We start from the raw sequence: 14,727 nt of genomic DNA on the forward strand, positions 1-14,727 counted from the left end.
ATTTTTATTTTATTAATTTTTAAAGCAAGACCTTCTCTGCACTTAGGGTACAATGGATGCAATGCAGAGACACTTCACAGATACCTAAAGCCTGAATTTTACTGCACTTTGCTGTTTCAGAGTATTAAACACTTCTTCCTTCTTTTCTGCTAAGCAATAGGCAAGAAAGGAAGATGTGTTCCCCCTCACAACAATGTAAGAGTGATGCAAATAAGCAGTGTTACAGAATGACTCAGGTACCTTTTGGAAAAAACTAATCTAAATTATGTTTGGGGGTTTAAGATAGAAAACCATCTTAAAATTGTTATTTTTCTTTTGACAAGAAGTTTTGACCTTTGACTCCCCACCCCCCACTTTTCCTCCGCTGATTAAAATTTTCAGGACTCCTTATAAATCAAACTACAAATACTTTTTAATGCATTCTGTGAAGTTTAAAGTAGAAAGCTATACTGCTTTAGTTGTACTTGCAGATTTAAGATTTTTGAGTGTCTTTTAATATTTTGCCATTTCGTACAACTTTTTTTGCAATGCAGTCTAATAGAAAGAAATTTAAAAGCAAAGCATTAAAGAGTAAAGAATTTTCCCTCCAGACATGCACATACACATCTGGGGTGTTTAGATCCATTGACTTCAGAACAGACATCTGAGAAGCACTAGGAGTTAGTGAGCTCTTTGGAGATATTGTTTGCTATCTGAAGCATACAATGAACAAAGGAAGAAAGGCAACTTTTATTTCCTTGGGTTTTTCTTTAAATTCAGCTTTAATTATATTTCGGTTATGCATATTATTTCAATCCATTTAGAAAGCTCACTTAGAAAACATTTTGTGTCAAAATTGCTCTGAAGATGTATTTTGGAAGGGTCTTAAATCCAAACTAACTTCCACCAAACAATGCTACACATATTTTAATCTATTACCAATGAGTGGCTATACAATGGTGATTTTTCAAGAAATGAATAAACATTTTAAAAACAACCCATACATGCAGTTGCACACTGATGAAGCAGCCTGTATTTTTTTTAAAACTCTGTTAAGTTCTATCTTCTCCTCATCCCTCAACAGACTTACCTTCTTTGTTTTTGGATACTTTGTAGGGCATTTACTAAGTGCTGGAGCTTCTGTTTCAGTAACCATTTCTGTAACAACAGTTTCTGTTTCAGGCTCAGCTACCAGTGCTACATTCTCAGTTTCGTTATGCTGTGAGGTTACTTCCACATCAGGAGAGGAGGGCTGGATATCTGAGCACGTGCTGACGGTCCTGTGCCGCCTGCGCTGCTGTCCGATGTGAGTTCTGCTCCGGGAGAAGCTTTTCCTCTGTTTAGTTCTGTTAACTTTGGCTGGGGTGGGCTTGGTGGCAGTTTCTTCTTTTGCCGGTTCCTGGGACAAGACAAAAGTCAAGTAATCAGATCCCATACATGTTTAGAGCTACTTATCTTTCATAGGAAAAAAAAGAAGTCAGTTCCCTCTTCTTTTACAGAAGTCTCAATCTCATTTTTGTTGTCAGAACTACAACATATCTCTCCTTCTTGAAGGCAAATGATAGGATTTCTGTAGTTTCCTCCCAAGCACCTGCTGTATCATCATCAGCAGTGTTCACACACACCCAGCACCAGACAGATCATGACAGATCTGTGTAAGAACTGACACTCATTCACCCATAAGCTAGAAGTCAACTGCTTATATCATCATGTCTTTCAGTCCAATACTCTTTTGGCAATTCATAGTTTACTAGGTGTTTACCTTTGTCACAAAAAGTACTTAAGAGAATGCTGACACACATAGCTCAGGGAAACAACCCTGACTGACAATCATTATATGAGTATTTGCGAACTAAGAAGCATCCATTAACAACAGAGTTAAAAACTGTTATAAAACGTGAAGTATCATCTGCAAGAACTCAGACAAAACCCACTTTACTAACTCATTTCCTTCAAAATAACAGAAAGATTAGAAAATACTATGTATTCCTGAAAAACCCACTGAAAAAACAAATAGTTCTTCATTGGTTACAGAGGGTGCCTAAGGACAGTCACTCCTGTGGCTAAAGTCAACACTGATAAATGTTCCATCCTGAACTTCAAAGACAGACTGAATTACACAGCTGGTGTGGGTGTGTGTGTATGTTTACATAAATGCATGTAACTGAAATTCTTCACTAAAGAATTCTATATGTATCTTATCTGGAACAAAATTCAGGACCTAATACAATGTAATGTCAAAGAACATTTTGGTTACATGTATTTGAGTTCAAAGGAAAAAAAAAATTCATACATCTTAACATGCAGCTTGCCATCCAAACTGATAAAATATGCAATGTTAAAAGCACGCTTTAAAATAAAGTTCCAGATAACTACCTGAATAAATTCAGCATCATTGAGAATCTGTGCTTCCTTGCACTCTGATTTAACCTCCGTTTTTGCTGTGCTGATTCTTTCCAAAGCCTGTTCTCTTCTTTTTTCTCTTTTTTCTAGTCTGGCAAAAGCTTGCAGGATAGCTTCCATTTTCCGTTCTTCTCTTGTCTGATGGATTTAACAATAACCATGATCAGTTTTAGTCATAATCTTTCATATATATAAATATGTAATTACTCCTGCTCCTATATTTTTAAGTACTTCTACACATGTTCAGTTATATGTCTGACATGAAGATCAAGTTCAGCAGAAGCTCAGATTAAAGGGATATGTTACAATCCCTGCAAATACTAGACTTCTGAACAAAGGCTTGCATCCACACCAGCTTGACAAAAAAGAGAATCCTACTTTGAATTTAGGAACTTGCTTAATTTTTCAAATACTTTACAAAAAAAGGCAGATTTTAAGATGCTAGTTTTATTAACAATGCTCTACCAAAATCCAAAAATTAGGATTTCTGTGACTTTTTATTCAAGTAGGGAATTAAAATAAAATAGGGGAAAATCTTAATTCCCAATGCTAGCTATAAAAATAGCCATTACAAATCACAAGCAATAATAAAAGAGCAAATAATGAGATCTAAAAACAGGCATTGCAGAAATCATCTAAAGACACTAAAATATGATATACAATTGAAGATAAAAGCAGATTTTTGTCAGAATGCAGTGATGAACCCAGATGAACTGTTCTCAAATAGCAAGCCTTGCATTTTAAGGCTAAGTTCATGTAAGGATCTGACTTTGCACATGCTCAGATTGTACAAGCCCACAAAAAGGCAGCAATTAGCATGGGAAGAGCAGGTGTCACTAAGCCTTAATGAAGCCTTTTAGGCAGCTACTTGCTTCCCAACTTACCATCTTCCTTTTCCTTTCTGCAATCTGCTCCTCTGATTCCATTTCTACTTCATTGCTAATGGGAGTTTTTTCTTCTATATCATCGATAAAATCTGGCTCCTGCAAGATGGAAACGAATGCTTTACAGAAATTCTACTCCTTTTGTAAATTAGAGTGAACTGAAAGCTACAAAGAACTAAGAATCCTCAGATCACTACATCAGAAGTAGCCAAACTAACAAATCAGGATGAAAAGTGTTCCATCCCCACTCCCTCATCCCACCAAGCAAAAAGAATTATCAGAATGAAACCTTCAAAACAAAAGAAATTTTTGGACACTAACAATGGCCACTGCTCTAATCACTTTATAATCAGTTAAACAGTTAGGAGCTTTATATTATACACCCACAGAAAAGTATTAGTTTTAGTGAAATGGAATGAATGCCAAAGTAGATGTTATCATTTACACAGAGGTTTTACTCAGCTCTGAAGTGTACTCAATTGAAGTCACATTTTCCATTTGAACATTCACTATAGAATCTAATGAACGGTGCCACATCATATGGAAACACAGAAGTTACCTAACTAACAATGGTTTTCTGTTTTCAAAGAAAAAACAAGCATGAAAGTGTAACTTTGAAACTAATTAAGCGTTCACTAGTCCTATATGCAGTTTCACTTTTACATAAAGGACTAGACAAAGATTTAAAGTTTGTCCTAAAATATATATCTAAACATAGAGATCAGGCAATTAGCAGTTTTATTCCTGGGGTGAAATATGTGATGCTACCATAAAGAAAGTGTATGGGAAAATGTAAATGTACTTTTAACAGCTTTTTTCTTCCCACAATTCCTACTCTTCAATTTTGAAAAACAATACAAGTTCTCCTGTGAATGCTCTATATAAGCACTGTATATTACATAAAAAGATCAGGAGAAGATTCCATATACTAGCTATCATTTCTTGAAAATATGACATGAACCACAGATCAAAAATCACTCTCAAGATGAGAAAGTTTAAATTATTTCTGAGCATCTTTGTGTCAGTACCTGATTATTAGAAATGGACAGTCTGAGGGGAGAGAGCTTCCTCTGTTTATTATCTGCAATTTTCATTTTGGTGGCTGCTCCTTCACAATCCAATGTGATGTTCTGATTTTGAGTCTCTTTTTCTCTTGAAACATCCTTCTCTTTCTTTCCCTTTTTCCTTCTAGTTTCATATCCAGTATTGATGTTTTCTGTAGGCTCGGAACGTCTGAGAACTGGACACTCAGGATTTTCTTTGAGGCAAGCACAATCCACTTTGTATTTACTGCAAGTAATTAAATGCAAGAAGGCATATTTGATTAGGTGGTACAGCAATGAGACCCTTCAATACTAAATCACTGATATTTCACATTAAACATCTGCTATAATGCAAACCAGCCATGTCAACATGCAGGTCACTCGAGTTTTCACCACAATATACAACACTACTGTAACTCAAAAACCTTGTCTACTGCTTAATCCTTTAAGCTCTGCCACACAGAATTCTTTTAAATTCAAGTTCAGTATTCTGCTTCAAGGCCAAAAGAAGGTGGAAATACAACCAACACAAAACAGACGCATCAAGTCAGAGAGTTCATTTTATATGCAAAGATGGCAGACACAATTTACAGCACAAGCACACCAAACTCTGAGCCACTTTGCACAATTTTAAGCTCCACTTGAATACACAGGAAATTCAAACATGTTCCACTGAAACAGGCTGTCAGTTTTTTCAGGTACTAAACACAACTAGTATGCATTTTTAGAAGGAATATGTCTACAACTCTTAACAGTGCCCAGTATCTTGAAATAGTCTGAACCCGTGCTGATTAGCACACGTGCTCTGTGGTCACACACAGCTCAGGTCAAGCAGCAAAGGCATGTCTGCACAGCACTGCATCCAAGCTGGCTTAGGAGCAGGCCACAGAAATGCAGTAATAAAAATAGACAACTCTGCCCACACACACATTGTTCATTGTAAATACAGTGCCTAAGGAGTTTTGTGTTATTAAAACGTGCAAGAAAGTAAATGATGCAAAATCAAAGCCATTCTGAATTGCAAAGTAACTTACTGAGCATTAGAGGTATTTTAGAACAGCCTTCTCAAATACTTACCAATTTCCATAATCAAAATCAAATGCTATGGTAATCTCTGCTCCCTTTGGAATGTTATGGATGGAGTAAATATAAAGATGAATTGTTCCATCTTCAATTACATGCCTCACCTGTAGTCAAGAGAACGTTATTATATGATCATGAATTACTTTCAAGTTCTTGAATAAAAATTGTAGGGATTGCTCAAATTAGCAGGAATCTCAAGAAAAAGGAGATTCTTAAGTAAATTAAACCTAGTTTAACTTTCTAAACGTGCTCACCTCCGCATTTGGTGTACACGAACGCCTGATAAATCGAGCTTCATTTCCAAAAGTCCTTGCATCAACACACATTTCTAGCCCATGGAATTTGGAGTAAAACAAAACAAATGGGTATGGCCTGAAAAACACACAAGAAAATTCGGAATTTCATAACCTTTGAAGATGCTAAACAGTGCTTATTCTTCTTATTAGTCAGCTTTGTAGCATGATGCTTGGTACAATGCACCAAATTTGGAGGTTAATCTAAGAATGACATGTTTATGTTTAAGCTTCATGATTTTAGCAGGTATATTCCCCACATATATTCTCAGAATACCTCAAGATAGAGTTACAGCCCTGTATCATCTGCATAGGATCTACAGGGAGAACATTAACAGAGCAAGCACTAGACATGGAAGACACACAGGTAAAGTTTTTCAAATTTCTTAAACTTTTTTTATGACAGGCCCCAAAATGAAACTCAGAAATTTATACGCCACATAGAATAATTTTTTAAAAAAGTAAGACCACGACATCCCTGCCTAACACCTGCAGCATCACTAGCACCAACCCTCCTGAAGGAAAGGGGCCTCCAAATACTTCATGAAGTCATACTTCAAATTCTGCTATTCCAAGTTCCAAGGAACCCTGTATCTTTACTGAGCAAAAACTCCATCTCCTCCAAGAGGCCTTCTGCAAATTCCCAAGGAGGTGTGTTCATGCAGTTAGTGGCAGCATCAAAACCAACCCACAGGAAGAAGGAAGCAGCCACACACTGCTCAGTAAACTAACTGGAGAACTCTGGCAGTAAAATGGCCCCCAGCTGACCTGTGTCCAATTTCATTCTCAGACTCGTGGACTTAAAATCCATTTCTCTCACAAAAGATAAAGCCTTTACCATTAATATAGTAATTATTTTATGATGGCAGAACCTGTCTATTTCCTGGTTTAAGGTGTACAACTACCCAGCTAAGCATGCAGGAATTCTATAATTAGGAAGGATCAAAAAAGGGAAAACCAGCTCCTGAACAATTCTGTAAGGATATCCAGAAGAGAAGGGGACAGAAAAGGCTCCAGTTGTCACTACTTTTAATCAGACAAAGTAAAATACAAGACACTGCTGGTAACTAAGATCCACTTATACTTGAAGCAACAGTTTGGCAGGCATCATTTTAACAATTGCTTGACTGAAACATAGAGAATGAACAAACCTTTTAAAGAAATATCCATTAGCTTCAAATTGTTCTCTCAGCATGAACTTTCCTCTGTATTCAATAATAAGTGCATCAGGAGGCAAGTCTTTGGCAGCCTTTAAAATTTTCTTGTTTTTTTGCACATAACTCTGTAAAGACATAGATTCATTTATGAATTTTTAATTTCTACCATTTTTCCATTAATAGCCTATTATATTTTCAGAACTATTAAACAATTTTATATGAACTAAAAAAGCCCCTTCTTTTTGTAATTAAACCTCCAGACTGAACTGACCAAGCTGTCTTGCTCACCTAGCAATGCTACTAGTTATCAATTTAGATACAAGGATTGCTTTGGCCCTAGTCTCCAGGACATGGCTGAAAACCAACATATTCATGTTTTTACAATTCAAGTACTATAGCCTTTAGTGCACTTAACTCTCACCATGACAAGGATGAATTGCTGCATTGTTTTGCACAACACTTTCAAAAAGCTTCAATTCCTTTGAACCAAACAAAACATGCAGACACATAAAACAACATTCACAACTCATTAAAAAAAAAACAAAACAACAGAATAGGGAAATAACATAATAATTGAAAAGAAAAAGAATCCTGACAGAGTTTCCAAATTCATTTTCATATCTTTAGATGGAAGGATGGCTTTAATTAAAAACCAATACATACCCTGGCAATTAGTGAACTCACACCTCTCATAACTGCCATCACCAATGAAAAAGGAAGTAGCCTCTATGTAGGCAAAAGGCTCTGTAAGTAGGGATATTCCTCTAAGGAGGGTGTCCCATATGCCATGATGGTCTTTGAGAAAAAGAAGCAAAGATGCTTCCATTAATCTGCTACAGTAACTACTCCTCGAGATTTCTGCTACAAAATGCTAAGTTTTTTACATGGCTCTGATTTTAAGCCTGTAAGTAACTGGTAAATTCCTGATAAACAAGGCTAGAAAAAAGCACTGCACAATTTCTTCATAAACTAGAAATTACAGGATCATGAGTCAAAAAAGAATCAGTATCAGAAATACCACCATGAACATCCAGAACAGCTACCACACCTTAAGAAAAATGTAGACAATGAACATCTTGATACAAGTGGTAGGGGAAAAAAATAAATTCAGTTCCAATGGTTCTTTCTACTCTAATGACTCCAGGTATCCCTCAGAGAGAAACAGCAGCAAAGTTGACTTAAGCTGACTGTGTGTCAAGAGACAGTCTAAGGGCAACCCAAAGTTCAGGCTGAAACTAACACCTTAGCTACTTTTTAGGATAAATGATATGCAAATGTAAACATAACTCGGGTGGTACAGAATGTATAAAAATCTGAAAAATATGTTAAAATTCTGATGCTCAAATCTGGTGAGACAAGGAACAGAAAGTGAATGTGAAGTCCCTTTTTTGTGTTTTTTTCCCTGTGGCTTTTTTTGGTTTGTTTGTTTTGGTTGGGGTTTTTTTTTGTTGGTTGGAGTGTTTTTAAGGCATCTAATGTCATGGCACAAACACAGCATGCAGTAACACAACAAGGCACAGCTCATTACCTCTACCGGAGGTTTGAAAATCAGATTGCTGGTGCTGACTTCTTTTTTGTCATTTCCATTGCCTAATCTGAGAGCTATTTTTTGTGCCTCCCTCTGGACACCTTCACTGTATTGGTTATTATTTGCTTCTTCATAACGATCCATCCATGCTTTGATTTTAGTTTCCCATCCAAAGTTGGAACTGTCAGTAGGATCAATCTCTGGAGCTGAGCCCTAAAAATTGAAGTAAGAGACCAGATATTAGAAGGCAAGATATTGAAAGAAAAATTCTGTAACAAGACACAAAATGATGGGCCAAAGGTATGCCACTGATTTACGGGTTGGGTTTCTTTAGCAAGTCTAGTATAAAACTTTGTAGTACTTAAAAACATTGAGTTAAATTCAGTCCCATTACATTCGTCCTTTCAAGAATTTTATTATTTAGTGTCACCCAAGTTCAGGAATGCTTTCCCTCCTCAACAGTGATTCCTGCTCTTAGTGGGATGAGAATGGAGAGTGACATTGTTTCCTCCCACAACTGCACTGCATCACGAATCTAAGTGCAGGAGTTGGAGGGTCAGATCTCCCTGCCCACTCAACTTTTGTGAACAAATGCAAATATGGAGAACTCCAGCTTTTATCCTGTAATACACAGACTTGATAATCCCCTTTCAACTTCAAAGATCATGCTGTATCTTTTCTTCTGCTGCATAACTTACTAAACTTTACTAATCGTACACCTGCTACATTAAGGTTGTGACTCTAATGTTACAGGCTTTGCACATAAATTTTTTCTCTCCTTATCCGCTCCTCACTATACAATTTCCTTCTGCAGTGCTTCAGATCCTTTCACTTTTAAAGAAAGTGCCATTGTACCTCCAGACCTCACAAGCAGCAGCCAGGCTGCAGCCAACCAAAGCTCCTTACGGACAGCAGCAGCCAGCCAACGCTCCCTTTTCTATCCACCTGAGCAGAGACACTATTAAACATTAATAAAACACAAGTAGTTCAGCAATTCAATTTACCTGGTTACATTTCTTTTGTGCATGAAGAAAACCATACACACAAACAGCATTTCAAAGTGATGCTAAGACAACCATGAAAAAACAATGGAACCTTACAAGCACCATATTAAAAAAGCCCCACAAAATTAGAGATTTTTCTTGCCCAATTCAGTCTTCACTTCCCAAGGCACATCTTATACATTTGAAGCATAAATTGCATCCCACTTGTTTTTATATATTCCAAGCATGAATGAACTATGGAAATACCTAGTTCTCACACCATGCACATTTTTATGTCACAGAAAATTTAAAGACTGCTGTAACATTTAAATCTTACAAAGCAGACATCCCAATACAATTCCCTCAGACTATGCCAGTACCAGTGAGTAAAATCCTGCCAGATATACAGGAGTCCCGCCAGGTGTAGATGGAGGTTTGACAGAGCAGAACCACTAACTTAGCTTTCAAATTCAACACAGTTATTTCATTATGTCACTGCTAAACAGTTATGAAAAGCTGGAGCTGCTAAATTCAAATGAGGCTTTCTCTCAATTTTACTCCCTTGCATAGCACACAGGAGCCCCAATTAATTCACTGGCTCTTGAAATTAAAATTTGCACTAATTATTTCAGTTAATTTTGCAGGACAAAGATGTAGGGCTCATGCCTTAATTTAAAATCACTGTGATACATAATATATTAGTTACCAAGAAGAGAATATTGTAGTTCTTAGTGTATAGCCCCAATTATACTCTCAATGCTTATTATTTAAGTAATGTACAGTTAAGGTATGAAACAAAACCCAAACAAAATCACATTACCTTTACTCTTGAAGACTTCCTGGATCCTTCTCGAAATGCCTGGAATAAAATTAAGATATTCATATTCACTGGAGGAAATACAAAATCTCTTAAGGAATTGAAAACCTATTAATGAACAACTTTTCAATTAAACATGAAAGATGAAAACAACAGAACAAACTATGCTGAAATCTCAAGAAGGTAAGAGGTTACATCTCACAAAATATATTCTAAAAACCATTCAGCATTCCTACCCAAGTGCAGAGTAGTCAGCTACCTCTACCTTTCTCTCACATTACAACTTGATTCTCCAGAATTTCAGAATCCAAGCCAAAATATCACAGGTAACAGAAGAATACATGGCAATAGATTTGTATTGAGAATTATTCAATCAAAAGGAAACATTTTACTAAAGATATCAAAAAAGACATCAATAACTTATTCTGACTTTGAAGTTTTAAAGAACAAAATTCTCATCCAAGCCAAGGACAATAACTACAAAAACCACTTGTTTAAGAAGTTCCATGTACTTCACAAATGTTTTGTCTTCACATATTATACTGTTTGTACATCTGTAGTTAAACAGCATAATTCATTATTTTTTTACTCTAATTCGTTTAGCAGCTAGCTTTCTCACAGCACACTTCCACACAATTTCTACTCAAATAAATGGAGTCACATCAGGACAACTGATGGCAAACATTTCTGTACTTCAAACCACCACAAATGAAGACTTCCAAGGAATTCTTTGGGTAACCCAAAGCTTGTTCTGCATCACCTCTAACTATTTCAAATGGTCCAGTAAATGCAATTCCTGTAGGGAGATTCTGCCTCAATTATAAAACTGACCATGCCCAGGCAGGATATATTAACTTGAAATAAGGAGGAGTCATGGGGGTCAGGCACCCAGGAAGACTGTAATTTACTGCAGAGTAATATATTTCAAGCTGAAACCAGGTAGTAAAGTAGCCTGATTTTTAAATCAGTGTCTCTTGGTAAGAAATGTCACATAGCTATAATTTATAACACAAAGTAATAAGAGAAATTACATTCACTTACTTTTTTACATTTTGCTATGTTCTGTTCTTTCTCTCCACTTTTTTTCCTCTTCTTATCATTGACTTTTGTAACTCTTGTAGCAGTTAAAGTAATTGTCGTTGGTGTGTGTTGATAAGCCGTATACAGTTCCACAGGAACCTCATCACCACTCTCTGTTGCACTGGTGTCCCCATCTTTAAAACAAAGAATACTCTGTAAATAATCAAGTACTGCAGAAAGAACACTAGAACGCTCACTAGTTACTCTACATCTGTTTCCAAAACACAAAAATTCATAATGACAAATGCTCCAAACACTCGTATGCAAAATTCACCAACAGTTGCAACAGCATGAAAATGAAGGACCAATGAGAAACTGGTAATTAAGACAGGTTTATAATGCAAGGTAAGCAAAAGGTACCAGATGTAATTCCATTCTTTGAATAGAATTAATAACCATATTCCATTTTAAGGAAAATTAGAACCAGAACAAAAAAGATAAAATCTATTAACACATTCACTTATATATAGCTTTTACTTGTAACAGGCATTTGGATTCTCTCAGATGGCTGTATTCTGGAAGGGATTAAAATTAATGACTGACCAGCATTTCTTGTGAAGCTCTATTAATTAATCACATGTCATAGTCATAATCAACTATTTCAGCTGCAATTTGCACTGTCAAGTGCCTTTTTCAGGGTTAATACATCAATTTAGCCAAAAGCTTTTTGTACTCAAAATCCCCTAAAGTAACATTCTGCTACTCAGGAAGAGAAAAGAGATGATCAGACATAAACTGACAGATACTTTTTCTTTGTGCTGTGCTCTCACAGACCTAAAGGCCAAAGCCTGAAATCTAGCATACATCAGCATTTATGTCAGACAAACACATATCCTGACCTGAAACAGGATTACCCTAGTTCTGTCAAGATGAAAGGCTGTGAAGGATGGGGAGGATTGGAAGAGAGATGATGCACACAGATAAGAGACTGTTGTTTGCATGTGCTCAGTACAGGCTTCTCAAATTTTTTAGCAGCTTTTCCAAATATTCTGCATTGAGTAAATACACTTCACACTAAGCAAAACTTTCTCATACAGCACAGAAACAGGCTTTACCAATACTTAATATGAGAGCAGAGAAAACATTCCTTCTGCTCTCAGAAGGATGTTGCTTTAATCAGTGCACTCAGCAGTCCTAATTCTCAAAACCCTCTTTACTAAATAAAGAACTCCAGCTACTCTGGTTACTCTGGATTTTTCCTGCTCACAACATTCCTTAACAGGATTCTTCTGTGCATAGCAAACAATCCCATCTTACCATCATGGTTATTCGTTTGAACACCTTATCAGGCACATCATTATATTTCATAAGCTAGGAATTGATGATGTTTACTGAATTTGTTAACATCTCTGCTGAGAATATTTTCTAAATGAGCATAAAAAGCACAAGGAAAGAAGAAACGTCTAATCAAAGAAAAATAAATAGCAGAATAACCAATGCCTGAGAAATAGAAACCCCAGAATAGAAACTTAAAATTGTCAGTGTCTGTAGTCCATACACTAGTGCCTACAGAATCATGACATCACAGCCATACACCTCTCCCCTCGCCCCAAACCCCACAAAACACTGTCTTCCTTAGGGAAGCAACATTTCAGTATTGCTGTCTACACTGTGCTCTAACTTACTGTAAAAAATAATTACCTCAGCTGAACATATAATTACACAGAGTTGTTTTGAGACACTCCCTTCTAACCTACATAACCTGCTTTCACTTTGAAGAGCCTTGGTAAAGCACACTAAGGGGAGATCTTGAGTTTGCAGTCAGAAGCAAAGACACAAACTTTCCAAATTTCACAACTTCTGGGCCCGGATTCGTTTACCCATAAGCAGGCAAGTGATCTTGACAGCGTCAATTTCAAGACCAAACAGTTTGAAGCAACATCCTTGTTTATGTTATACGTCTAGATATTTTATCTTAAAAAAAACCCCAAAAAACCCAAACCAAACCTCCCAGCAAAACCCAAAACATCCAGTATACAACTGAGGGAGTACTGGCTTAACAAAGGTGCTCAGTTCACTGAACCATAGTCAGTAATGCACTGCACATTGAGCTGCACCAGAACTGGACTTTTGTACCAGAAAAACAAAATCAACACCACCTCGTACAACCACAGGACCCAGAAGAATGGGCTAAGAACACTGCCAGAAAAAAGGATGATGTGGTTACACATAAAAGCTTAACACACACCATTTTCTATCATGTGAAATGTTTAATTAAAAGCTCTTTTCTTGAAGCAAACTAACCAATCTACTACTTTCTCCCCAGCGTTAGCTGTGTTTCATCCAAAGGCTAAGCCAGCAACTCTTTAGAAATCTTTACGACAAAAACATTTTACTCTAAAGAATTCTCATATTTAATTGAAAATCCCTATATATACAGACTTATTCATCAAAGAGCATCCAAATTATGCACTCCTACCTTTTATCAAACACCTGTAAATTACTAATAATTAAGTTAAAAGTAACATTCTGCTTCTGTTGAGTATCTAAAACATTGAAAAGATCCATTGAAATTGATGCCACTTTTGCTTTTCCTTGAAATCATCTGTGAAAATTGCCCATTTTACTAAAGTCTCACACAGGTCTCAGTTTATACCCAAAGTCACTAAGTCCAACTGAACTGTATAGCAGTCAACATAAAATATATTCACCCAAGCTAAATGGAAATTAAGGTGTAAGCACAGACATTCAAATGATGTATTAAAAATCACAGTAATCAATATTGCACTTTGATCACATTTTAGATTAAAGAGAACCAGAACTGGCCTTTCTTTTCAACTGTTTTGATACTTTGGCTTTACCATTTAGTATTTCCTTTCCTACTGAATTCATGTAACAGATTTAGAACACTGATCATCAAGACTGAGGAGGGTTAAACACTAACTTCAAAGGTAAGATCTCATCAGCTCCTCCTAAGATTTTTAATCTCCCTTAAGTTTACAGTAAATGATCAGATAGTGTGCCTGCAAATCCAAAGAGATTATTTAAATATAGCTCAGATCACCAACTTCCCCTATTCGTTATGAAAATTCAAGTCCAACCTCACAGTATTATCAGAGCAGTAAGTGAACTCATTAACTCCAAATGAATTATAAATCTACTTGTTCTACTATTTCAAGAGAATTAACAAAAATAATTTTAAATTCCAAAAATTTTTACAGTTTAAATTTGATTGACCTAGTAGGTCAACCAAAACTGTATAAATTAAGCTTGGTTTTGTTAAAATGAAAACAGACAAAACAAAAAATGACTCTGGCTTTGTAAGTAGGTCATTAACGCCTTTAAAGGACTTTAGACAACTTAGTACCAGACAACACCAAGTGTCAACTGCACCAAGAAGCACAGTTGTGCCACACACCTCTCTGACTTTCAGAAGCCAGATGAAGTGGGCAGCAGGACCATATTTACATGGTAATTTTAAAAGAAATCTTAAAACAAACACACACACTCCACTACTTCAGAGACATGATCTAGAAG

The 14,727-nt window shown here is 36.2% G+C and overlaps 1 protein-coding gene across 4 annotated transcripts in view; it reads right to left on the minus strand.

Moving 5' to 3' along the window:
* The window catches only part of KMT2E (lysine methyltransferase 2E (inactive)), a 55,685-nt gene that overhangs the window by 12,465 nt on the left and 28,493 nt on the right, over positions 1–14,727 (minus strand). For 3 of the 4 annotated variants that reach the window (XM_066550845.1, XM_066550842.1, XM_066550843.1), the window contains 10 exons: positions 11,212–11,384; positions 10,174–10,212; positions 8,371–8,583; positions 6,837–6,967; positions 5,647–5,764; positions 5,387–5,496; positions 4,295–4,556; positions 3,267–3,365; positions 2,356–2,520; positions 1,070–1,378 (listed from right to left, as the gene is read on the minus strand). In XM_066550845.1, the coding sequence (XP_066406942.1) occupies positions 1,070–1,378; positions 2,356–2,520; positions 3,267–3,365; positions 4,295–4,556; positions 5,387–5,496; positions 5,647–5,764; positions 6,837–6,967; positions 8,371–8,583; positions 10,174–10,212; positions 11,212–11,384 (1,619 nt within the window). Of the gene's footprint in view, positions 1–1,069; positions 1,379–2,355; positions 2,521–3,266; positions 3,366–4,294; positions 4,557–5,386; positions 5,497–5,646; positions 5,765–6,836; positions 6,968–7,505; positions 7,560–8,370; positions 8,584–10,173; positions 10,213–11,211; positions 11,385–14,727 lie in introns of those variants that run through there. The other variant, XM_066550844.1, reaches the window with a different exon arrangement.

The sequence above is a fragment of the Molothrus aeneus genome, chromosome 5 (assembly GCF_037042795.1).
Source record: "Molothrus aeneus isolate 106 chromosome 5, BPBGC_Maene_1.0, whole genome shotgun sequence".
Taxonomy (NCBI): Eukaryota; Metazoa; Chordata; class Aves; order Passeriformes; family Icteridae; genus Molothrus; species Molothrus aeneus.